Source organism: Mauremys reevesii, linkage group 8 (assembly GCF_016161935.1).
Source record: "Mauremys reevesii isolate NIE-2019 linkage group 8, ASM1616193v1, whole genome shotgun sequence".
Classification (NCBI taxonomy): Eukaryota; Metazoa; Chordata; order Testudines; family Geoemydidae; genus Mauremys; species Mauremys reevesii.
The window spans coordinates 79,631,951-79,658,446 of NC_052630.1; the positions used below are offsets into that span (position 1 = coordinate 79,631,951).

The 26,496-nt window shown below is 52.1% G+C and overlaps 1 protein-coding gene across 1 annotated transcript in view; it reads right to left on the bottom strand.

Moving 5' to 3' along the window:
* Nucleotides 1–26,496, bottom strand: part of LOC120370873 (calcium-activated chloride channel regulator 1-like) — a 60,666-nt gene that overhangs the window by 12,101 nt on the left and 22,069 nt on the right. Inside the window, exons 7-12 of the mRNA XM_039486153.1 lie at nucleotides 15,056–15,280; nucleotides 13,617–13,788; nucleotides 12,017–12,123; nucleotides 7,717–7,947; nucleotides 6,872–7,142; nucleotides 5,620–5,784 (exon numbers count right to left, since the gene is read on the bottom strand). Of these exons, the coding sequence (XP_039342087.1) occupies nucleotides 5,620–5,784; nucleotides 6,872–7,142; nucleotides 7,717–7,947; nucleotides 12,017–12,123; nucleotides 13,617–13,788; nucleotides 15,056–15,280 (1,171 nt within the window). The remainder of the gene's footprint in view (nucleotides 1–5,619; nucleotides 5,785–6,871; nucleotides 7,143–7,716; nucleotides 7,948–12,016; nucleotides 12,124–13,616; nucleotides 13,789–15,055; nucleotides 15,281–26,496) is intronic.

The following is a 26,496-nucleotide window of genomic DNA, read 5'->3' on the forward strand; positions in this document are numbered from 1 at the left end:
CCTGGGAGGCAGTGACCATGAGATGGTTGAGTTCAGAATCCTGACTCAAGGAAGAAAGGAGAGCAGCAGAATACAGACTCTGGACTTCAGAAAAGCAGACTGACTCCCTCATGGAGTTGATGGGCAGGATACCCTGGGAAAATAACATGAGGGGGAAAGGAGTCCAGGAGAGCTGGCTGTATTTTAAAGAATCTTTATTGAGGTTGCAGGAAAAAAACATCCGGATGTTGTGGGGATTTATCATCCCTATGCTGCCTTGGTGGAAAGTTACAGCAGCAGACATCACGGACAGAGAGGTTAGATAAAGTTGTTGTGAGAAAGCAGAAAGCTAGCCAGGAGGAGGCAGGCGCCAGATGGCCTGGCTGGGATCGGTTTCAAGGTGATAAACAAGACCATAATCAGATGGATTGCATGGGAAATGGGGAAACCAGTGAGCAAAGGGCCATGCATGTGAAAAGCATGTGTATCGGACAAAGAACCAATTAGCAGCAATGTGATGTTGGTGTGTCTGACGTTTGCTAATATGGAGAAGCCTATATAATATGATGCATTGTACACAATAAACGATTCAGCTTGCAATCATATTGGAAGTGCTTTATCCGGCCCGCATGAGACGCAACAAATGGTGACCCCGACGTGATGCGATTCGAACAAGTCAGATCGTTCGTCGGTGCTTGAAAAGAAACGTGGGGGTTACAGCCGCGGCAGGAGGTACTGCGGTAAAGGCAGCCCCTGGACGTCCGAGAGAGGCGTTTGTGAGCTCACAGGTGAGCAGCTGTAAATTAAGTATGAGTACCGCTGCATCAGCTGAAGAAAAGACAATACAGAAGTTTTTATTGCACATCATGAACCGACAGGGGGAAAAGATCTCCCCTGCTGCGCTGACTTGCTTATTAAGAAAAGAGGGGGAGCTAGGGAGGCCCCTCCTAACCACCCTTCGGGCCCAGGACGAGGAGGTGCTCTGCTGGAAGCGAGCCCTGGACGGGAAGACGTTGGAGTGCACGGCACAGGCTGAGGCCCGTGCCGTGGCCCCGGAGGTCGTTCGGACCTACAAGCGAGTAAATTGTTTTGGCAGGAACCCGGAGAAGGCGTCCTACGCTGGCTGGTCTAAGCCTGGGACAATGCCGGGAAAACTGTTATGCTTCTCCGGTATGAGCTGCAACAGCTGGGTGTCCTGACACAGGATGCACAGATTAAAAGAAGCCAAGGAGGGGAGGAAAAAGAACAGAATGAGTTAACCGAAGAAAGCTCATTCTTTCTGGCCCCAGTCAAGGACACCGGTTACAGCTAAGACTTGGCGGACAGCCAAGAAAAAGGGGGGCTTGACTGGGCCCAAAAAGCTATGAGAGCTGCAAAACCCTGCCAGGCACTAACGGAATGTGTTAGCTGTCTCTTCTCACAGGTATGGAAGAGCTGCCCAAAGACCCTAGCAGCCCTGCCACTCCTTGGAACCAGGAGACTGATTGCTTGGACCCATGATTCTCACTGCAAAAAGACCCCTCCACATCAGAAGAATTCTCCTACTGATGATTAGCCTATTTCCTTTTCTAGCTCTACTGTGCTTCTGGACAGCAGGAAAAAAGGACAAGGTGACGTGCTGGTTAACCTCTCCCCTTGTCCACTGGCAGCCCCCATTGTGTCATTGGATTCGTTTGAAAAAAGCAAAACTACTACAGGGTGATGTGCTGGTGTCCTTTCCCCCGTAGAAGCTGAACCACGACAGTGGTGGAAAAGAAGAAAAAACACTCACATCATTGACATTGCCAAAGTCCAGGAATTCCTGACTAAAAGGACATTGAGAACTGACCCTGGTGAAGAAACAAAGAATTGTACACTGGCAGGATGAAATTTGTGGGACTCCTGCTGGGGAATGTGGTATTGATTGGATTTGGGGGTTTATTTTACAGGTTGCGCCCTGTGTTTTGGATAAATCCTTCAGTATGTATTGCCCTCCCTAATTGGATTGTAAATGATATTGCCCTTATCCAGTTTCCTATTGTCGGAGCTTCGCTAACCCAAGTACAGGCTGGAGTTGGTGAGTTACATGTCATTTCCGCCATTAGTTTTATGACCCAGAAGCTACTGGCAGAGATGGTATAGGCTATTACTGAGGCTGGGAAGGCATTGCAGTGGGAGCTAGTACGTTTAAAATCCTGAATGACCAGCGGATGGCCATTCGGAGTGATTTTGAGCACCAGGATGGCCCACTGCCCTTACAGATACATCAGGAGTACCATCTGATCTGGGGAGGCCAAGCATTTGGACCGGTTAGGGTGGGTGTGGGCTCTCACATACCGAATCCTGCCGGGTCCATGGGGAGGATGTATGTGAAACTAAATTACCCCCTTATTATTAACCCCAGCTCCCTAGAGCTTAATTGCTTTTTGTCCTCAAAGTTTGAGAAAACTCAGCCAAAGGTTTGTTGAGTATTCTCAAAGGGGGGAGTTGTTGGTGTTACTAGGCATAAATCTAGGTAATTCGGGAGGATGGCTTTGGGCCTATGTGACCCAAAGTACCTTTATGTAAAGTGCTTTTGTTAGCCTTACTAGATTTTTGTAATTTCTTGTGTTATGTGCTGATTATTGGCAGCTGCAAGGCTGTTTGATATTAGATGCAGCCAATACTAAATAAGATAGGTGGAAAGCAGATGTTGTAATTAAAGTTATATGGATGAGAATGTGGCCCCCATGGTGGGAAAGTACAGATAACTGTTTACAGAAGAGATCAGAAGGGTGGGGGCTAGTTCAGAAGCGCACCCTCCTAGCTAAATTGGTAGTGGAATAAGTTTGTGCCTAGGATAGGGACGGTTCAGCAAGAAAAAAAAGGATCGGACCCAGGCGGGCAGACAACAGACAGAGAGATTGGAAAACAGGTTGGAAACTTTTGAGGGTGTAGTGGAAGGAAGGAATAAGTGAATATAAGCATAAGGATTTCAAATACCCAGGAGGATATTTGGAATGGTAATTTGGATTAGTAAGTGGCTGTTGGGAGACAAGCAAATGATTTAAGGTAAGAGCAAGTGATTTTAAGGAAAGTGAAAAGTTAACTCTGTAGTTGCTGGAGGGAACAGCAGTTGAATTTTGTAAAGATGCTAAAGAGAAAAGTTTTTGGTGTTTTTGAAATGTTTGTAAATAAATTCAGGCGAAGAAATTAGTTTGCAATGAAGTTTGGAGAGGTTTACTGAAAGGTTTACAGGATGTGTAGGAAGAATAGTAAATATGGCAGGCGACCAGCTTGGCTTAACAGTGAAATCCTTGCTGATCTTAAATGCAAAAAAGAAGCTTACAAGAAGAAGATTGGACAAATGACCAGAGAGGAGTATAAAAATATTGCACAGGCATGCAGGAGTGAAATCAGGAAGGCCAAATCACACTTGGAGTTGCAGCTAGCAAGAGATGTTAAGAGTAACAAGAAGGGTTTCTTCAGGTATGTCAGATATGTTAGCAACAAGAAGAAAGTCAAGGAAAGTGTGGGCCCCTTACTGAATGAGGGAGGCAACCTAGTGATAGAGGATGTGGAAAAAGCTAATGTACTCAATTATTTTTTTGCCTCTGTCTTCACAAACAAGGTCAGCTCCCAGACTGCTGCACTGGGCAGCACAGTATGAGGAGAAGGTGACCAGCCCTCTGTGGAGAAAGAAGTGGTTCGGGACTATTTAGAAAAACTGGACGAGCACAAGTCCATGGGGCCGGATGCGCTGCATCCGAGGGTGCTAAAGGAGTTGGCGGATGTGATTGCAGAGCCATTGGCCATTATCTTTGAAAACTCATGGTGAACGGGGGAGGTCCCGGGTGACTGGAAAAAGGCTACTGTAGTGCCCATCTTTAAAAAAGGGAAGAAGGAGGATCCGGGAAACTACAGGCCAGTTAGCCTCACCTCAGTCCCTGGAAAAATCATGGAGCAGGTCCTCAAGGAATCAATTCTGAAGCACTTAGAGGAGAGGAAAGTGATCAGGAACAGTCAGCATGGATTCACCAAGGGCAAGTCATGCCTGACTAACCTAATTGCCTTCTATGAGGAGATAACTGGGTCTGTGGATGAGGGGAAAGCTGTGGATGTTATTCCTTGACTTTAGCAAAGCTTTTGATATGATCTCCCACAATATTCTAGCCAGCAAGTTAAAGAAGTGTGGGCTGGATGAATGGATGGTAAGGTGGATAGAAAGCTGGCTAGATTGTCGGGCTCAACGGGTAGTGATCAACGGCTCCATGTCTAGTTGGCAGCCGGTTTCAAGTGGAGTGCCCCAAGGGTCGGTCCTGGGTCTGGTTTTGTTCAATATCTTCATTAATGATCTGGAGGATGGCATGGACTGCACTCTCAGCACGTTTGCAGATGACACTAAACTTGGAGGAGTGGTAGATATGCTGGAGGGTAGGGATAGGATACAGAGGGACCTAGACAAATTAGAGGACTGGGCCAAAAGAAACCTGATGTGGTTCAACAAGGACAAGTGCAGAGTCCTGCACTTAGGACGGAAGAATCCCATTCACTGTTATAGACTAGGGACCGAATGGCTAGGAAGCAGTTCTGCAGAAAAGAACCCAGGGGTTACAGTGGCCGAGAACCTGGATGTGAGTCGACAGTGTGCACTTGTTGCCAAGAAGGCTAACGCCATTTTGGGCTGTATAAGTAGGGGCATTGCCAGCAGATCGAGGGATGTGATCATTCCCCTCTATTCAACATTAGTGAGGCCTCATCTGGAATATTGTGTCCAGTTTTGGGCCCCACACTACAAGAAGGATGTGGAAAAATTGGAAAGAGTCCAGTGGAGGGTAACAAAAATGATTAGGGGGCTGGAGCACATAACTTATGAGGAGAGGCTGAGGGAACTGGGATTGTTTAGTCTGCAGAAGAGAAGAATGAGGGGGGATTTGATAGCTGCTTTCAACTACCTGAAAGGGGGTTCCAAAGAGGATGGGATCTAGACTGTTCTCAGTGGTACCCGATGACAGAACAAGGAGTAATGGTCTCAAGTTGCAGTGGGGGAGGTTTAGGTTGGATAGTAGGAAAAACTTTTTCACTAGGAGGGTGGTGAAGCACTGGAATGGGTTACCTAGGGAGGTGGTGGAATCTCCTTCCTTAGAGGTTTTTAAGGTCAGGCTTGACAAAGCCCTGGATGGGATGATTTAGTTAGGAATTGGTCCTGCTTTGAGCAGGGGGTGGACTAGATGACCTCCTGAGGTCCCTTCCAACCCTGATATTCTATGATTCTATGATCATATACATCTTCCCTCCCTACAGTCTGCAATCTGCAGCCAGCATCTTGATTGGCGGCAGTGCCCCCAAATCTTGGCACCCTAGGCAGCTGCCTAGTCTGCCTAGTGGTTGCACTGACCCTGCCAGGATCTCTGGCAACTCCCACGTGTTCCAAAGAGCACTTAATTATTATACTATATAATATATAAAAAATGTGGTACTATACCCAGCACTCATATATAGCAAAAATACTGTGGTTCAAGCTACTGTTTTCTAAAAGTATAAACAATAGTGGAAAGATACATGTAACAAATGTTAAGGTTAAAAAGCTTTTTGTGAAGCTAAATGATCTCCCATTCACCTATATTTTTACACACGCAGAGAGAGAGAGAGAAAATTTTCTACTTCATGAATGTTCCTTACCATTTTCTATGTAGCCTGGAACATACAAGGCTCGGCTCTGCCTGCGGCCAAGTCTGACAGTCTGATTTCTCCCCTGGATATGCACTTTTAAATTGTATCTACCGTTTCCCTTGAAAGATGTAAAGTACTTTGAATAGATTCCATCATTTTTCATAATATCAGCCCCTAGACATACAAATAGTAAGAATTAACTATCCAGACAAAGTACCTTTGTTAAACAAGGGCATTTTTTGCTGTTCAGTTCATAAACACATAGCACCTACTCCTTCTTCTATTGAAATCAATAAGAGCTTTGATACAGACTTAGGTGAAAACAGGATCGGTCCCATTGTGGTGACATGAGCTCTTTACATATTTAACTGGAGAGAACAATGTAGCATTAAAACATGTTACTGTGTATTTACTGTTGTTTCCAATAGTAACCAATAGGCCAGAAGTTCTCAACTGCTTCTTAGTAGTTCTCCATAGTGGTCTGATCTGTGAAGCCCTTCTTGGTGGTCGGCAGATTAAACTACTTTAAGATTGAAGCAATGCTGGAATGTGGGGAGGAGAGAGTCTACAGTTTGTGTGACATGGTTCAGATAATGGATAAGTTGGAGAACAACAGAACTGTGCATTTGAATCACATCACCTCTGTGGGCACAGTAGATTGAAAAGGAGAATAATAATCTATGTAATTCATACTTTTGAAGGAGATATTTTTAACCTAGCTATACTGCCTATATAGCCTGTGACAAACTATAGAAACAGACTCTTGCTCTCCTGTTCTGCCACCTGCATCCCCTCTGCAGGGCAGACCATCATGTAAAATATACATAAGTTCAAACAATGAATATGGTTGAATCAGACCTACAAGGCAATGGACCCCTTTCTGTCCCTGTGCTGGCTATTTGCATCAGAGGTAAGAGCACAGAAGAGGGAGAAGGCTTTGCACAACCACGACGCTCCCTTCTTCTTGGGCACAGTTTTTCTCTCTCCTCCTTCCTAATACACCCAACAGTGTAAGTGCACCAGCATGTCAGGGCATACATGCTGCACCAATTTAGACCCAGTGCAGTTTACTCTCATCCTGAAGCAGTGGAGGAGACCAGAGTTACCATCTCCCTCCACTTGCTGCCCCTTGTTCTGTGCTCATGGCATAGGCATGACTGAACCCTTAGTGATAAGTTTGGAAGCAGAGTGCAGAGACATTCTAAAATACATATCACAAAATGGGTAGACAAAAATGTAAGGAAAGTAATAATCAGATTACCAGAACCATCATCAAGGAGTTTGAGCTCCACTGCAGATCCAGTCTGTGGTTCAACAGTGGCCATCACGGTTGCACCAAGAACAGGCAAAAATTCTTGACTAACTTCTGCATAAATCACCATTGGATTAGGGAAGTTGTTTGTATCCTTATTCATGTGGGCTTTCACAGTCACTGGAGGCACATCCATAGATGCTGCTCGAGAGGTTACTATCATTGATATGGCCTGAGATTCTGTCTGGTTATTTTGAATCACATAAAACCAATTCCCCACCTGCAAGTCAAATATATGGACTATAAAAATATAATATAAGACTTCATTAGTCTAAGGGCAGCTTTGTGTTTCCCTTAGTTAATTATTATCTTAGTTCAGGGGAGATTTTCCAAGGCACAAATGGCAGTTAGGGTATTGCTAGAGGACCAGTGCTGAGGTAATTTGGGTACCTTACTTATGATTCTTCGTGCTCTCAAATGTTTGGTTTCTTTTAAATTTAACCTTATGTCTGAATTTGTTCAATTTTAGTAGTAGATGTTTGAGAATTATCACATTCTTGGAAGGACTGGAACCCGTATATTATAGATACGTACTCTCACCCTTAACTTCCCCTGAATTCAGTGTTTTGTCTGGCAGTCTTGTATACTTGGGATGTGTGTAGAGCATAATAAAAAATTAGGAACAGCACAAATGACAGTTAGATACCCAACTTCCATTGCAAGTCAGTAGAGTTACACCAAGGATAAAATTGGTTCATTAGGAATATGTGTTTATAACTTCTAAAATGAGACGGTGCATTTTAGTCTATGAAATGTTAACATGTCTGGATAATAAAACAAAGTTTAGTCTTTACCTCTGCAGTGCCAGCTATACTCAGTCGAGCTGTTCCGAGGTTTAGATTACTAAATGTGAAGTTTGACATTCTATATTCTTTTTCTTTGGGGTCCCGCAGTAAAATGTCTGGTGGAGATGTGCTTTGATTCCATGTAACTACAAAGAAGGTGTCTTTTCCCACAGTGAAATCTACAATCACTGTACCATTCATCCACTGCTCGACTGCGACACTCCGAGCTGTACTTTCAAGCTATTAGACAAATAAAATATGATTTATGGCTAGTTAGCAGATAAACAGTTAAAATACCAGTAATTTCAGAAAAAATGGCAAAGAGTCCTGTGGCACCTTATAGACTAACAGACGTATTGGAACATGATCATGCATCTGAAGAAGTGGGTATTCACCCATGAAAGCTTATGCTCCAATACGTCTGTTAGTCTATAAGGTGCCACAGGACTCTTTGCTGCTTTTACAGATCCAGACTAACATGGCTACCCCTCTGATACTTAGTAATTTCAGAGTGGTTCATTTTCGTCTTAAAGGGGAGAACAAATCCATGTTTCTTCAGAAGGCACCTTGACTGACTGGTGGACAACTGGCCCACTGCTGGAAGAGGGGACAGAGGAGGATTAATGCTGCCACCACCCTGTGCAGGTCTCTGCTGTTCTGTGCAGAGCTCAGGGTTGTGCAAAGGAGGCACCGTGCCTCCACACCTGGGGAACTAGCAGGAGGGCGAGGGCCATGTGGACTAGCCATTGCAGGGAGTGGAATGATGAAGCCCTGAGCAAATTTCCTGTAATGCCCATTTGCAGAGTACAATTGCTTAAGAATGTGAAAACATAGTAACCAATGATCTCCTTCCATTGCTCTTTGTGGTCTATCCACCTAGCTATCAAATGCCGTCTGTGCAGGAGATTAGTGCTACATTTCCTCCCCAGCTCTCAGCCTGTTTCCAGAAGGACAGCACAATGAGAGAGAAGAGGAACAAGATTTCCTTTACCAACATTGGTGTTGCACATGTGAGCCACCAGAATTTACAGATAAGCTACCAATAGGAGTTTTATAGTGGCCCATTGAACTACCAGGCTGCAAGTAGATTTGCTCACTTCTGTTTTATGGATTAGAAAAACTACAATTAGAAAAGTACTTTCTGTTTAGAATAAAAATGAGAAACTTGATATGGAAACATTATTTCAAAGTGCATCTGGATGGACATTTGAGAGTCAGGTGTTCAGATGGTACTCTAGTGATGAGATTGATATAAGTGCTTAGAAAGTGAGATCAATTGTCTTTTAATAGCAGCTGTTAATAGCCCAGAAAATAAAGAAACATTTTGTTTTCTTTCTCCTGAATAGATGTAATAGTAGAGCTACAAAAACAGGAAACCTAATAATAATGGGGGATTTCAGCTATCCCCATATTGACTGGGAATGTGTCACCTCAGGATGGGATGCAAATATAAAATTTCTAGATATCATTAATGATTTCTTTATGTAGCAGCTAGTCCAGGAACCCACAAAGGGAGACGCGTGTCTTTAATTAGTCCTATGTGGTTCGCAGGATCTGGTCGAAGAGGTGACTATAGCTGAACCGCCTGGCAATAGCACCAACACTGTAATTAAATTTAACATTCTTGTAGGGGGGAAAATACCAAAGATACCCACCACAGCAGCATTTTGAAAATGGGAACTAAACAAAAATGAGGAGGTTAAATGGAAATTAAAAGGAACAGTCAGAGGAGTGAAATGCCTTCAAATTGCATGCAAACTTAAAAAACACTAAGACAGAGGCTCAAAAGATGTGTATACCTCAAATAAAAAAAATGCTGTTAGTTTTTGTCTCTCTTGCTATGTGCTCTTCACACTCTTTTTTGGCTTTCCTAATTATACTTAGTATCAGAGGGGTAGCCGTGTTAGTCTGGATCTGTTAAAGCAGCAAAGAATCCTGTGGCACCTTATAGAATAACAGACATCTGTTAGTCTATAAGGTGCCACAGGATTCTTTGCTGCTCTAATTATACTTCTGCACTTGATTTGCAAGAGTTTGCTGTGTTCTATTTTCCTCACTAGGATTTGACTTCCAATTTTTAGAACATGTCTTTTTGTTTCTAACCACATCTGTTTCCTCTGCTGTTTAGTCATGATGGCTCTGTTTGGTCTTCTTGCTGTTTTGTTTGAGCACATCAGAGGTGGGAAGCCTGCCAAACAATCAATGAAGCCATTGGACGATCAAAGTGCTAAAGGAGCACTCAAGCAAAACAAGACCTTTGTGGAGAAGATAAATGAATTATTTGCATCAATCTTCACTGCAGAGGATGTGAGGGAGGTTCCCACACCTGAGCCATTCTTTTTAGGTGACAAATTTGAGGAACTATCGCAGACTGAGGTGCCAGTGTAGGAGTTTTTGGAACAAATAGATAAATTGAACAGTAATAAGTCACCGGGACCAGATGGTATTCACCCAAGAGTTCTTAAGGAACTCAAATATGAAATTGCAGAACTACTAACTGTGGTATGTAACCTATTGCTTAAATCAGCCTCTGTACCATATGACTGGTGGATAGCTAATGTAATGCTAAGTTTTTGAAAAAGCTCCAGAGGCGATCCTGGCAATTACAGGGCAGTAAGCCTAACTCCAGTACCAGGCAAATTGGTTGAAACTAGTAAAGATCAGAATTATCAGACTAATAGATGAATGTGATATGTTGGGCAAGAGTCAATATGGCTTCTGTAAAGGGGAATCACATCTCACCAATCTACTGTATTAGTATTCTTTTAGGAGGTCAACAAATGTGGACAAGAGTGATCCAGTGCCCATACTGTATGAGCACTTTCAGAAAGCCTTAGACAAGGTTCCTCACTAAAGGCTCCTAAGCAAAGTAAGCAGTGATGGGATAAGAAGGAAGCTCCTCTCCTGGATCAGAAATTGGTTAAAAGACAGGAAACAAAGGGTAGGAATAAATAGTGAGTTTTCATAATGGAGAGAGGTAAATAGCAGGGTTCCCCAGGGATCTCTACTAGACTAGTGCTGTTCAACTTATTCATAAGTGATCTGGAAAAGGGGGCAAAACAGGGAGGTGGCAAAGTTTACAGATGATACAAAGCTGACTGCAAAGAGTTATTAAGGGATCTCACAAAATTGAGTGATTAAGCAACAAAATGGCAGATGAAATTCAGTGCTGATAAATGCAAAGTAATGCACATTGGAAAACATAACCCCACCTATACATACAAAATGGGGTCTAAATTAGCTGTTACCACTCAAGATCTTGGAATCATTGTGGATAGTTCTCTGAAAATATCCACTCAATGTGCAGCACTAGTCAAAAAAGCAAACAGAATGTTAGGAACCACTAGGAAAGGGATAGATAATAAGAAAGTAAATATCATAATGCTGCTATAGAAATCCATGATATGCCCACACCTTGAACACTGTGTGAAGTTCTGGGAGCCCCATCTCAAAAAAAAAAAAGCCGTCTGACTACCAGAAGCTGGGACTGGAGGACAGGCAATGAATCAGTCGATAAATTGCCCTGTTCTATTCATTCCCTCTGAAGCATCTGGCACCCGCCACTGTTGGAAGACAGGTTACTGAGCTAGAAGGACCATTGGTCTGACCCAGTATGGCCATTCTTAAGTTCTTGTCAAGACCACTATACAATTGCAGAGAAGCTAAGTAGTACATTACCAAACCTATATTAGTTGCTGTGCATGATTCAGATAAAGTGCAAAAGTGGGTCCATAGCAGAGATTTAACAAAGTGAGGGATGAGTTGTTAAGTTATAGATAGCACAACCCAAGAGCTGTTGTAGAAATAGGAGGAGGGGATAAATCAGTACTACTAGCCTCAATTATTTGAAGAAATCATCGCTGAGTTGAAATAGATCATGAGAAGTGTCAGGAAAGCTGGGAATGAAAAGGTTACCTATTGTGTAGAAGAGAAGCAGTTGAGATAGATTCCTCATTATTGATCACATTAATATAGTAACAAGATCACTTATTTACAGCATTCTACACAGGAGTGACCACACATACTATGGTATTTCTGCCTACCTCTAGCTATATAAGTCCCTTTGCATAGCTTATTGTGAGAAATTTTAATTTTCTTTGTTTCATTATCTGTTTCATTTTATTGTTAATAACAGAGCACACACACACACACACACACAAATCCCACTGCCATTTCCAAATATCAGTTTATATTTTAAGATCAGTCACTGGCAGTGCAATAGTTAAGATTACAGACTACTACAATTACTCTTAATTGATCAGTAACTGATAATTAATGTGAAAGAACAAACAAAATTTGAAACTCAGACCTGAATAGACTGTCCAAAAATATTTCCACTTCTGGATGAAATTCCACAGAATGCATCAATTAGGGCATTGGAATCAACTGTATCTGTGGCATAAAACTTGCTGCCTCCTGAAATGTGATTGGTAAAATAATCAGAATAGGCATTTACTGTAAAACAGTAGGTTTTTGTTATGTGCTGTATGCTAGTTTGGCTGTTGCAATAGAGCACAGTGTTAACCTGATAAAGGAACAAAATTTAATTTATTATCCTTTATTCATGGGGCAGTGCAGGGAGGAACTGCTGGGTGGTGGAGAATCAATTAATACAAACACCCAGAAAGTTCCTGCAGAAAGCAAGTCTGACCTGGGAAATGATCCCATCTGTTCACATTTTAACTCCACCTAACTCGGTCTGACTAAGAATTGTCATCTGTAGCACTTCATCAAGTACAATGCTCACTCATTGGCTGTTCTTGGTAAGTCTGGACTCTGAGCCATGGACCCGTAAAGTGCAATTCCACTCTGAAAAACACCTCTGTAAAAATGACATGGTGGAATTCCAAGATTATTGCTTCTCGGTGACTCAGATCAAATCTATTTAGTTTACAAATATAATGTTGGGCCTCTTTCATATGTGCTGAACCCCCATAATGCCAATGGGAACTTCTGGTGCTCAGTGTCTTTGGAAATCTGGCCATTTATTTCAAACAGTGAGTCCTGCCCGCTGAGACTGGGCTCTGAAAGATCAGCTGGGTTCTTTCTGGCTCACAAATCAGTCACTTAACACTAAAGATTCTGTGATCAGAACTTAGTGAACTATTCTGTTATAGTATACAAACCAGAACAGAATTCAGGTTGTTCTCTCACAGCCATGTTGGCTGTACAGTGTTAACAAGAGTAAAAAGCAGTACGATCTTATTTAAGTCCCTGAAGCAAGCAGATGTGACTCTGAATACACAAAAGGAGCATCTCTGTTGACTAAAGGTGCAATTTATACCTAGTCACTATTCAGAGTAAAGCTACATTGTAAATCAACACATGGAATTCCCATGGTAGTTGCCCTGTACTGCAGCATCACCCAGCACCCATCTGGCTTTCCTTAAAATGGCTGAAGTTAAAAGTAACAGTGCAGCTCCAACTCAAAGCAGAGCTGACTGAGCCTCCTACTTGCAAGTATAGAGACTGTGGTTGCTGACTCCTCAGCTAGAGCCCTCCAGCTGTGACTGTTTGTGAGTTGATCATTATTTAACTATTTAGGACATTAATAGGTTTGCATATCACTGCTGTGTAAACATCAGAAAGAAAATGTTAATCATTTAAACACCGAGCTTATCTTTTTGTTTAGAGAAACATCCACCAGTAATATAATTATCAAACCTCACTATTAAGCAGGGTGTTCTCAGGATACAGTTTTTTTTAAAGCAAGAACAGATAAAGATAAACAATTGCTCCCAATATTATTGTGTTTATTTAGGTGAAAAAAAGCATTCTGTAAATAGGACTGGAATTAGGTGACTAAGTTTACTTTCTTTTCATATTGCAAGCTGTAAGCCACTCTAGTTTTACATTTCATACTTCAAGTATGCAAGGCAAAAGCAGGGTTAGTTTAGAAAGTTACTCACCTGTCATATTTGAAAATTGTTCTAGTTCTGGAGCAGCCTTTGGCCCCAAGGCAATAGTGTGAATGATCGATCCACTGTTTTTCACCTCTGTAAGGCAACTGCTCATACCTGAATCCTCTCCATCTGTCAGCAGTACAATTTCAGAACCATAGAGATTAGAGTATTTAATCGCCTGAATTGAGAAGAAAATTTCAGGTATTAGCAATAGGACTTTATTGTAAATGTTAGCTGCTCTAACACAGGCAGTGTCTACATCAAGAGAAATTCTTAAAGTGCAAGTGTAAGGCAAAATCTTTTCCTTACACGTGTGAATTGTGCTGGTGTAGGAGGCTGTGTCATGTGGCAAGAGTTGAATTGAAAGTGTCTGAATTACACTGCCTGTACAGGGCAGGATGGTTCAGGGGAGAGGTGTCTAGCACACTCCTTACAGCATTCCAAGTAGTAGTAATGGGTGTCCGCCGGCCCCCACTCCAGGTCCTGCTGCCAATGACAGCATATGCACAGGGCATGTGGAAGCCTGTCCATGCCCATTCTGGAAAGTGACTTGAGAAATCATGTAGTATGAAGGTGCCATTTTACATAACCCCTTTTCAGAATAAAACCATGCTTAAACCAATGTTAAAATAAACAAAATTTGGATTTTCTATATGAGAAGTTATATGATTTAGATCCTCTGCACAATGCCTTGAGATTCCGGCAAAGCATTCTTGTAAGATTTTTTCAAAGCAATCTTAATTTTTTTGCTAGTAGAAACATATCAGGGCTTGTTAATTTCTTTGGCCCTGAACCTGCTCCTATTGAACTTACTTGATTGAGCTTCTTAAGTCTCTCACTATAAAACAAATTTTCCAAACATTTAATTGTTCTTGTAGCTCTATTTTGAACCCCTTCCAGTTTCCCTAACATCCTCTTTGAAATGTGGAAACCAGAACCAGAGACAGTATTCCAGTAGTGATCTCAGTACTGCTGTACATTGAGGTGATATCACCTTCCTACTCCCAGGGCCGGCTCCAGACCCCAGCGCGCCAAACGCGCGCGTGGGGCGGCATTTTGCCGGGAGGGCAGCAGGCAGCTCCGGCGGACCTTCTGCAGTCATGAGTGCGGAGGCTGCGCTGGTCCCGCGGTCCCAGTGGACCTGCCGCAGGCATGACTGCGGAGGGTCCTGTGGTCCCGCGGCTTGGGTGGACCTCCCGCAGGCATGCCTGCGGATGCTCCACCGGAGCCGCGGGACCAGCAGACCCTCCGCAGGCACGTCTGCAAGAGGTCCCCTGGAGCTGCGGGACCGGCGACTGGCAGTGCGCCCCATGTGGCGTGCCGCCGTGCTTGGGGCAGCCAAATTCCTAGAGCTGCCCGTGCCTACTCCTACTCACTATTCTCCTCCTAGTTCCATTTCATTATCACTGCATTCCAAGATACATTCCCCCCTAGTTCTCCTTCACCTCAAATCCTTTGCGCACTCCTTTGCAGATGTTAGTTCCTCCGTCAGGTGTTGTAGGCAGGTATTTAGTAAGATTCTGGCGTACATCCTCACTGACTATTTGTTGTTTATTACATGTAATTTGTGCTGTAGAATGGAATGTGACAATTCCAACCCAGGAATCCATTTCGATAATCTGTAGCAGGAATATCTCTGCAGCTTGGTAGAGACGTTTAATGCGGTCATACTGCAGGTGAAGAAAGGGACGTACTTAGAACTATCAAGGCTTTTCAAGAGAGATAGCAAAAAGCAAGAATACAGCAATTACTAATGTTGTTCAGTTTGTACTGATAAATGGGAATGTACCTGTCATACAGTAGATGAGAGATTTCGGGGGAAAATATGGAAAATTAGACAAATACCCAATATCTGGTGTGACAGACCCAGACCAGTGGGAAAAGAGGAGTCTGGTCCTATTAGTATCAAGGAAGTGGGCGGGCAAAGCCCACTTCCTTGATACTAATAGGACCAGACTCCTCTTTTCCCACTGGTCTGGGTCTGAGATTTTCCCCCGAAATCTCTCATCTACTGTATGACAGGTACATTCCCATTTATCAGTACAAACTGATCATTTATCAGTACAAAGCCCGCCCACTGCTAAAGGACCTCCCCCCAGCCTAAGGGGAGGATCCACAGGTCTGGGATACTAACTAAATACGTGGGACAACAAATGAAAAAAAAACAGGATCAGGAGTGAGGTCACAGGGCTAAACAAAGGGAACCTGATGGGGACACCGAGCAGAGAACCCCAGACAAGGCCCACTGCTCCTCGAAGGCGTCAAGGGAGCCAGTGGACGCCGCCCAGAGGAACTCTGCCCGGATGCGTGAATGGACGGAGGAGCGGAAATAGGCCCCACAGTCGCAGGAAATCCCATCAGCCAACCTCCTCTCCCTGGTTTTATAGATGGCCAGTTTGGCCAGGGCCAAGAGGAGGTTGACAAGGAGATCCCGCGACTTTGTGGGGCCACGGATGGGGAGTGTATAGATAAACAGGTGAGGGGAAAAGTGCAACCAAAAATGCAATAGGAGATCCAAGAGGAGCCGGAACAGGGGCTGCAACCTGGCGCACTCTAAATGAACATGCGCCAGGGTCTCCGTCACGCCGCAAAAGGGGCAGGTGTTGGGGACAGGGGTAAACCGCGCCAAGTACATACCCGTGCTCATGGCCCCATGAAGAAGCCGCCAACTGACATCCCCGGCGGGCCTTGGGACCAGGGCAGAATACAAGCTGGCCCACCGGGGCTCCTCACCCTCGAGAGGTGGCAGGAGGTCCCGCCATTTTGTATCGGGGCGGGACGCGAGGGTGAGGTAGTGAAGAGTGTGGAGCATGAGCGTGTACAGATGTTTTCTTGGCGCGGTCTGGAACAGAACCGGCTGCAGATCGGGCAGCCGGCTCGCCGTGAAAGGGCTAGGGGGTCGATTGGGTCCACGGGGCAGGGGCCCGATAAAAAGGTCCCAAGAGGGACACCCCCTGGGATTCGGGTCTGGACAGCGGGGCACCGGCCGTTGCCCCAATGGGCCCGGCGGCTGTCAGTGGGGTGCCACCTGCAGCCGGGCTGATGGAAGACCCCAGAGGACCCTCAGAGGCGGGAGCAGAAGCGGCAGTCAGGGGAAGGGAATCCGGGGACAGGGGGACCGAGGTGAGGTCACACAGATCGAGGCCCGCTGGCAAAAGGTCGTCCTCCCTCTGTGTAACCGGGGTCAGACCCAGGGCCTCGATCTCCTCATAGATGGAGGGGAGATCGCCGTCTGCCACACCGGGGCCCTCCCTGCCAACACCCGAAGCGATGCCCACCTCAGCGCTCGTGGGGGCTGCGGATGGCAAGCGGGCAAGAGGGGTTCCCTCGGGAAGGGACCCCGGAGGAGGGGCAGCGTCACCGTCCGGTGCTGCCACGTCGTGCCCAGCCGGCACCACAAAACGGGCGTTGTCAGGGGGCAAGGCGGAAGGCTCGTCATCAGAGACCCCCTTCCTGCTCTTCCGGGGGGTCTCCGAATCCGAAAGATGTAACGGGGCCTGAGCCTTCCGCTTGCCCCGCTTCCGCTGCACTAAGGACCAGCCCTCCATGGCATCATCCGGGGGCTGGCTAACAGAGGTCAGGTCTGGGGGCAAGGGCGATGGCTCAGAGACTAGGGGAAGCAATGGAGGGGCAACAGGAACGAGGGAGGAGTCTCCCTGGGGCGGGCCCTCTCCCACGCCTGGCGTTATCTCTGCCATACCCTCTTCCACAGCGGTGGACCGAGAAGGAGGAGGGGCAGCTTCAGGTGCTGGGCAGCCAGGGGCACTGGCGGTGACAGGGCTGGCGCTTTGCCGGGGCTCGGGGGTCCCGGACGCTCCTCCATGCTGGGCCAAGGGGCAGTCCCTCCGGACGTGCCCCATCGCCCGGCAGAGGTAGCACCGGGCCTCCCCCGTTGAATAATGCACCCGGTAGCGGGCTCCCTGGTAGGGGACCACAAAGGACCCCTCGAGCGCCGCTCCGTCACGCGCCACCGGCGGCAGTTGAAGCTGCACTTGCCGGCGGAACGAGAGGATGTGACGGAGGGCGGGGTCCTTGCAGCCCAACGGGAGAGGGCTGATGACGGAGATAGGGCGCCCCAGGGCAGAAAGGACGGGCAGCAGGGCGGCATTGGGCAGGAAGGGAGGGACGGAGGTCAGGAGCAAGTGGACCCCCAGGTCTTCCAAGGGCTCAGGGGGCACGAACACCCCCCCCACCGCCAGACCCGTCTCTACCGCCTCCTGGGCAGCGGCCTCCAACGCCAGGAAAAAGACTACCTTCCCGTACATCTTGGAGGCCGCCACAATGGCCGTGGGCCCCACCAGCCTCGCCAACGCCCGCACGTAGGTCTCCACGTGGGGCGAGGCGGGCACCAGGAGGCAACGGACACCGTGCTTCCTGGTCAAGGTGGGGAAGGGGCCCTGGCCGCTATAGATGGAAGCGGAGGCGGCGGTTGGAGGAGCAGCGGCAGGCGAGGGGGCCGCCGCCACCTGGGCATACGCCCTGGGGGCCGGGGGAGGGACACCCGCGGAGCTGGTAGAGGGAACAGCGGGGAGGGATGCCGCGGCCGGTAGCAGGGCCGCGGCAGTGGGGGTAGTCCCCGCCATGGAGGGCTTGGTCCTTTTAGCGGGGCCCTTACCCTTCTTCCCACCCCGACCTTTCCCACCGGCTGGGGGGGGGGGGCCCGAATCGAAAGGGGCGAGGGACGTGGCAGCAGCGGACGTCTCCCCGGTACTCACCGTTGCCGGTGCCCCAGCAGGGGCAGTGGCAGGTAGACCGGCAGCGGCGGTCGAGGTAGAGGCTTGGGGAACGGACATGGGGGTTTCCGGAGGAGGGGTGGTGGGTGCATTGCGAGGGGTCTCCCCCGCCGCGTCCCCCTCCATAACGAGAGCGGGGAGGGGGACAAACAGCAAGGGGAGGGAAAGGAGGCGACCACCCCTCCCCGCTAGGCTGAAGGCAGGGGAGGAGGGTGCCAGAAAGGGAAGGCTAAAGGGGCGTGGGGAGCAATCGAGGACCCAGGGGTTGGAGGGTGTCAGGTCACCGACCCAGAGGGGAATTCCGGCTCCTCTAGTTGCACTAGGGGATCAGGGGGGCTAACAGCATCGGGGGGTGCAGTGAACAATGGCAAACTCAAAAGGGGGAAGGGCACAAGCGCAGGGGAGGGGGCATGGGCACACGAGGAGAGGGGCTAATCAGGGCCGGGGAATCGCGGGGGGGGTGGAAAGTTGAGCTAGGAATGGGGCAGAGGGACCACGGGGTAGCTGCAGGGCTGGGGCAGGACAATCAGGGCCGCAGAGGGAAATGGGTTGGGCAGACAAATGTGGCAAAGGAGAGGGGGCCAGGCCAAGGGGGTGGGGTTGGGGGTGCGCCCATGGGCACTTGTGCAAAGAGTCAATAGTGGCTGCTGCTGCTGCAGGCCCAAACGATAGAAATGGGCGTGGCAAGCCAGGTGAACAGCTCAGTCCCAGAGGCAGGAGATTGAGGTAGAGAGAAAACAGCCAGCGGGGGTGGTGGAGGGGGCAATGATGGTGGTGGGGGCGAAGGGGGACACGGATGGACCGGGGGCAGGCTCCACGCCACACCCCCGGTGTCCCAACAGACACAGTCCAAACCCCCACCACAAGAGCACAGTTCGAAAAATACTCAGTCCTCAAGTGCCCCCTCCATGGTGGTCTTCAGAGTCTCTTCGAGGTCCTCCAGCAGCAGGCAGTCCCCTCCTTCTCCTCCTCCTCCTCCTCCTCCTCAGGGCTCCAGCAGGTCCCCAGTAGCAAACACAGCAGCTCCAGCAGCTCCAGGTGGTGGTTTGATGGCCAGGCAGGAGGGACCCTGCTCAGAAGATGGTGGTGGTGGCGTCCTCAGCAACAAGGGCTGGAGCTGGGGTTCCCCACTCCCCTTCTCTGGGGAGCAGGCCAGCAGCCCCCCCCCCCCGCAAGTGGCTGTGGGTGGAGTAACAGCAACAACTAAGGTGGTCCTATTTGGCATCCAGGAAGTGGGCGGGCGAAGCCCGCCCACTGCTAAAGGACTCCCCCCAGCCTAAGGGGAGGATCCACAGGTCTGGGATACCAACTAATTACGGGGGACAACAAATGAAAAAAACAGGACTGGGAGTGAGGTCAGAGGGCTAAATGAAGGGAGCCTGATGGGGACACCGAGCAGAGAACCCCGGACAACGCCCACTGCTCCTCGAAGGCGTCAAGGGAGCCAGTGGACGCCGCCCAGAGGAACTCTGCCCGAATGCGTGAACGGACAGAGGAGCGGAAATAGGCCCCACAGTCACAGGAAATCCCGTCGGCCAACCTCCTCTCCCTGGTTTTGTAGATGGCTAGTTTGGCCAGGGCCAAGAGGAGGTTGACAAGGAGATCCCGCAACTTTGTGGGGCCACGGATGGGGAGTGCATAGATAAAGAGGTGAGGGGAAAAGTGCAACCAAAAACACAAGAGGAGAGCCAAGAGGAGCCGGAACAGGGGCTGCAACCTGGCGCACTCTAAATAAACATGCGCCAGGGTCTCCTTCATGCGGCAAAAGGGGCAGGTGTCGGGGACAAGGGTAAACCGCGCCAAGTACATGCCCGTGCTCACGGCCCCATGAAGGAGCCGCCAGCTGACATCCCAAGTGGGCCTCGGGACCAGGGCAGAATACAGGCTGGCACACCGGGGCTCCTCACCCTCGAGAGGTGGCGGGACCTCCTGCCACTTTGTATCGGGGCGGGACGCGAGGGTGAGGTAGTGAAGAGTGTGGAGCACGAGCATGTACAGATGTTTTCTTGGCGCGGTCTGGAACAGAACCGGCTGCAGAGTAAGCAGCTGGCTCGCCGTGAAAGGGCGAGGGGGTCGATTGGGTCCACGGGGCAGGGGCCCGATAAAAAAGTCCATGGGGCCCGGGGTGGAAGGTGGGCGGGGCGTGGCCTCTCGCAGGACCCGGTCGAGGTAGGCCCGAGCAGCGGGCAGTAAAGCGGCCTTCACCTCCTGAAGTACGCGCCGGGGAGTATGAGGGCTGGAGAGCCCCATGCGCTGAGCGAGCGTCAGGGGATCCAGCCAGTCTCCCCGGTCGTAGTCCAGGAGGTCTCCGACCCTGGTGACTCCTGCCAAGACCAGCCTCTGGCGCACCGCGGGGGACTCCGCCACCTGCACACGGAGCTGCCGGTTATGAAGCAGGGGCTCCGCGAGGAGATCAACCCCCACGGTGGCCGCCACGGACCTGGTCGTCGAAAAGAGCTTCCAGGTCCGGAGGAGGTCTTGGTAGAAGACCGGCAGCCCAGAGAGGTCTCGTGGAAGACCTCTCGGATGGAGATAAAAGAGCTGCCGGTCGTATCGGAGCCCTCGGAAGTGGCGGAGGAAGGTGTGTGCCAATATGCTCCACGCCGGACTACCCGCACCATACAGGAGCCTCTGCAGGGCCTGGAGGCGGAAGATGTGGACCTGAGTGCGCAGGCACTTCAGGCCCTGCCCCCCCTCCTCCAGGGGCAGGTGGAGGACCCCTGCAGAGACCCAGTGTGTTCCTGGCCAAAAGAACTCCAGAACCACCGTCCGGAGGTTGGCCAGGAAATCCGGGGCCGGGACCAGGGTGTTGAGCCGGTACCAGAGCATGGACAGGACTAAGTGATTCAGCACCAGCGCCCTCCCTCGGAGAGAGAGGCACCGGAGTAGTCCTGTCCATTTCCAGAGCCGCGCCCTCACCCCGCCCTCTAAACCATGCCAGTTCTCCGGCAGAGACGGATGTGTGGCAGAAAGGTAAACGCCGAGATAGAGCAGCGGACCCGTGCTCCACTGGATGGCCTGAAGCGCGGGTGGGAGGGAGCTCGCCTGCCACCCGTCCCCGACCACCAGGCCAGAGCTCTTGACCCAGTTGACCCGGGCGGAGGAGGCCGCCGAATAAGTGGCCTGGCAAGCCTCCACCCGCGCCAAGTCGCCCGGGTCCTGGACCACGAGGAGCACATCATCGGCGTACGCCGACAGGACCAGCCGCAGCTCCGGCTCCCGGAGCACCAACCCCGTCAGCCTCCGACGGAGGAGACAGAGGAAGGGCTCGATCGCCAGAGCGTACAGCTGACCCGAGAGGGGACACCCCTGCCGTACTCCTCGCCCGAAGCTGACCGGCTCGGTCAGGGTCCAGTTGAGTCTGACCAGACACTCTGCGGAAGCGTACAGCACCTGGAGAAAACCCACAAACTGGGACCCGAAGCCAAACGCTTGCAGAGTGCCCAGGAGATACCCGTGGTCCACCCTGTCGAACGCCTTCTCCTGATCCAGGGACAAGAGGGCGAACGACAGACCATCCCTACACCCTAACTCCAGAAGGTCCCGGACCAGATACAAGTTATCAAAGATCGTGCGGCCCGGGACGGTGTAGGTCTGGTCCGGGTGGACCACGTCCGCCAGCACGGACCCTAGCCGAATCGAAATGGCCTTCGCAACGATTTTGTAGTCCGTGCTGAGGAGCGAGATGGGACGCCAATTCCGTAAATCGCGGAGGTCCCCCCTCTTCGGCAATAAGGCGAGCACGGCTCGCCTGCACGAAAGAGGGAGGACCCCGCTCCGCAAAGACTCGGCCCAGACGGTGACTAGGTCCGGGCTGAGGACGTCCCAGAACACGCGGTAGAACTCCACGGTCAGCCCGTCCGTGCCCGGAGATTTATTGGTGGGCATGCGATGGAGGGCTTCCGAGAACTTGGACAGAGTGAGAGGCAGCTCTAGCCGGTCCCGGTCGCCCGCGCTGACCGTCGGGAGTCCGTCCCAGAGCACTTTGCAAGCGTTAGGATCGGTCGGATCCGGGGAGAAAAGAGCCGCGTAGAAGGCCCTGGCCCTCCCGCAGATCTCCGCCGGATCCGTGAGGGGGGTGCCGTCCTCCTCCAGGAGGCAGGTGACGTGCTTTTTGGCCCCCCTCCTTTTCTCCAGGGCGTAGAAGAAGCGGGAGCCACGATCTATCTCCTGAAGGAGGCGGATGCGGGATCGAACAAAGGCACCCCGGGCTCGATGATCCTCGAGGGCCCGGAGCTCCTCCCGCTTCTCCCGGCACGCTCCGCAGAGGGATGGATCCTCGGAGCTGGCGGCCAGACGCCTCTCCAGCTTCAAAACCTCCCGGTCCAACTGCTCTATCGCCGCATCCCTCCGTCGGCTGGCGCCCCTGGTGTAGTCGCGGCAGAAGAGCCGGGCGCGCACCTTCCCCAGGTCCCACCATCGCCGCGCCGAGGGAAAGGCGTGTCTCTGCCCTCGCCAGGCCAGCCAGAACTCCCGGAAGGACGCCACAAAGCCCACATCTTCCAGCAAACTATTATTAAAATGCCAGTAGGCCGGCCCCGGCCTCTCCGCGCAGAGAGAGGCCGTCACAGTGGCAAGGTGGTGATCCGAAAAGGGGGCCGGCCGAACGCTGGAGGAGTGGGCTCGTGAAAGGTGGAAACGTGACAGATAAATGCGGTCCAGCCGGGAGTGGCGAGACCGATGGGCCTCCACCCGGACGAAGGTGAACGTCGAGACGTCGTCCGGGTGGTGGTCGCGCCAGACGTCCACCAGGAAGTGCCGTTCGACGATCTCCTGGAGGACGTCCGCGGCGGCCGGGCACTGCTTGGTCCCCGAGCGGTCCCGTTCCTCGAGGGTGGTGTTAAAGTCCCCGCCCAGGACCAGGCACTCATGAGGATCCAGGGAGCCGAGGAAGGCGGATGCCTGCTGGTAGAAACGCAACCTCTCCCGGCCCGATGTCGGGGTGTAGACGTTGATGAGATTAAACACAAGTCCCTCAATGCGGACCCAGAGGTGCAGCAGGCGGCCCAGCACAGCCTCGGCGACCTCCAGCACCTCGGGCCGTAGGTCGGGGGAGAACAGGGTCGCCACTCCTGCCAAGCGAACCGAGAGGTGGCTAAAGTAGACCCTGTCCCCCCACTCCAGCCGCCAGCTAGCTTCAGCGGCTGGATCCGTATGGGTCTCCTGCAGGAAAACTACAGAGTACCCCCCGTCCCGAAGGAAGGAGAGCACCTGGCTCCTGCGGAGACCCATCCTACAGCCCCGGGCGTTCAAGGTGGCAAAGATGATCGGCGCCATGGGGAGTGTTGGGGGGGATCCTCGCCGGCAGACACGCCCACGGCCTCCGTCGGGCCGCGCAGCAATCCGTGACCAAACCCGTAGGTGAGCAGAGAGTCACGGAAGAAGCAGACCCGCCGGTAGGCCGCGGCGGCCTGCTTCCCGGTCCCCTTACCCTCCCCCATGAGGGCCTTCGTGGCCCGGAGGATCAGGTGCAAATCCCTCCACCACTGGAGCGCAAGATGGACTTTGTTACGGGAGCCACGGACGTCCTCAAGGAACTCCCGCAGCTCCTCCGTCAGCACATGGGGGGGCGAGGTAACGGATCGATGACCGTCCCCCAGCGGGGCCCCCGTCACAGCCCCGTGGCCCACCGAGGCGGGCAGGCAGGGGGCAGACCCTCGACGTGGCGCCTGATGGGCCGACGCCACGCGGCCCGTCCCGCTCCCCAGGGCAACAGGGGGCGGCGGAAGGAGAACAGCAGCCCCTGATGGGTCAGGGCAGGGAAAAACAACTAAGGCCACGCCCTGGGAAGTATCCCCAGGGGCGGCAATGGCATCACAGGAGGTGGAGGGGACAAGGGTGGGGCCAGGGGTCGGTTGGCCCACACCCAAGAGGGACACCCCCTGGGAATCGGGTCCGGGTAGCGGGGCATCGGCCGTCACCTCAATGGGCTCAGCGGCCATCAGTGAGATGCCACCAGCAGCTGGGCTGATGGAAGACCCCAGGGGACCCTCGGAGGCGGGAGCAGAGGCATCAGTCAGGGGTAGGGAACCCGGGGACAGGGGGACTGAGGTGAGGTTGCTCAGATCGAGGCCCGCTAGCAAAGGGTCGTCTGCCCCCTGCGTAACTGGGGTCAGACCCAGGGCCTCGATCTCCTCATAGATGGAGGGGAGATCGCCGTCCGCCACCCCGGGGCCCTCCCCGCCAACACCTGAAGCAACGCCCACCTCAGCGCTCACGGGGGCTTCAGATGGCAAGGGGGCAAGAGGGGCTCCCTCGGGGGCTCCCTCGGGAAGGGACCCCGGAGGAGGGGCAGCGTCACCGTCCGGTGCTGCCACGTCGTGCCCAGCCGGCACCACAAAACGGGCGTCGTCAGGGGGCAAGGCGGAAGGCTCGTCATCAGAGACCCCTTTCCTGCTCTTCCGGGGGGTCTCCAAATCCGAAAGATGTAATGGGGCCTGAGCCTTCCGCTTGCCCCGCTTCCCCTGCACTAAGGACCAGCCCTCCATGGCATCATCTGGGGGCTGGCTAACAGGGGTCAGGTCTGGGGGCAAGGACGATGGCTCAGAGACTCGGGGAAGCAATGGAGGGGCAACAGGAACAAGGGAGGCATCTCCCTGGGGCGGGCCCTCTCCCATGCCCGGCGGTACCTCCGCCGCACCCTCTTCCACAGCGGTGGACTGAGAAGGAGGAGGGGCAGCTTCAGATGCCGGGCAGCCAGAGGCACTGGCGGTGACAGGGCCGGCGCCTTGCCGGGGCTCGGGGGTCCCGGACGCTCCTCCGTGCCGGGCCAAGGGGCAGTCCCTCCGGACGTGCCCCATCGCCCGGCAGAGGTAGCACCGGGCCTCCCCTGTTGAGTAATGCACCCGGTAGCGGGCTCCCTGGTAGGGGACCACAAAGGACCCCTCGAACGCCTCTCCGTCACGCGCCGCCGGCGGCAGTTGAAGCTGCACTTGCCGGCGGAACGAGAGGACGTGACGGAGGGCGGGGTCCTTGCAGCCTAACGGGAGAGGGCTGATGACGGAGATAGGGCGCCCCAGAGCAGAAAGGGCGGGCAGCAGGGCGGCATTGGGCAGGAAGGGAGGGACGGAGGTCAGGATCAAACGGACCCCCAGGTCTTCCAAGGGCTCAAGGGGCACGAATACGCCCCCCCACCGCCAGACCCGTCTCTACCGCCTCCTGGGCGGCGGCCTCCGATGCCAGGAAGAAGACTACTTTCCCGTACGTCTTGGAGGCCGCCACGATGGCCGTGGGCCCCACCACCCCCGCCAACGCCCGCACGTAGGTCTCCACGTGGGGCGAGGCGGGCACCAGGAGGCAACGGACGCCGTGCTTCCTGGTCAAGGTGGGGAACGGGCCCCGGTCACTATAGACGGTAGAGGAAGCAGCAGTCGGAGAAGCAGTGGCAGGCGGGGGGGCCGCCGCCACCTGGGCATACGCCCTGGGGGTCGGGGGAGGGACACCCGCGGAGCTGGTAGAGGGAACAGCGGGGAGGGAAGCCGCAGCCGGTAGCGGGGCCGCGGCAGTGGGGGTAGTCCCTGCCATGGAGGGCTTGGTCTTTTTAGCGGGGCCCTTACCCTTCTTCCCACCCTGCCCTTCCCACCGGCTGGGGGGGGGGTCTCCCCAAATCGGAAGGGGCGAGGAACGTGGCAGCAGCGGAGGTCTCCCGGGTACTCGCCGCTGCCGGTACCCCAGCGGGGGCGGTGGCAGATAGACCGGCAGCGGCGGTCGAGGTAGAGGCTTGCGGAATGGACATGGGGTCCTCTGGAGGAGGGGCGGTGGGAGCATCATGAGGGGTCTCCCCCGCCGCGTCCCCCGCCATAACGAAAGCGGGGAGGGGGACAAACAGCGAGGGGAGGGGAGGGAAAGGAGGCGACCACCCCTCCCCGCTAGGCTGAAGGCAGGGGAGGAGGGTGCCAGAAAGGGAAGGCTAAAGGGGCATGGGGAGCAATCAAGGACCCAGGGGCGGGAGGGTGGTAGGCCACCGACCCAGAGGGGAATTCCGGCTCCTCTAGTTGCACTAGGGGATCAGGGGGGCTAACAGCATAGGGGGGTGCAGTGAACAATGGCAAACTCAAAAGGGGGAAGGGCACAAGCGCATGGGAGGTGGCATGGGTGCACGAGGGGAGGGACCAATCAGGGCTGGGGATCACGGGGAAAGTTGAGCTAGGAGC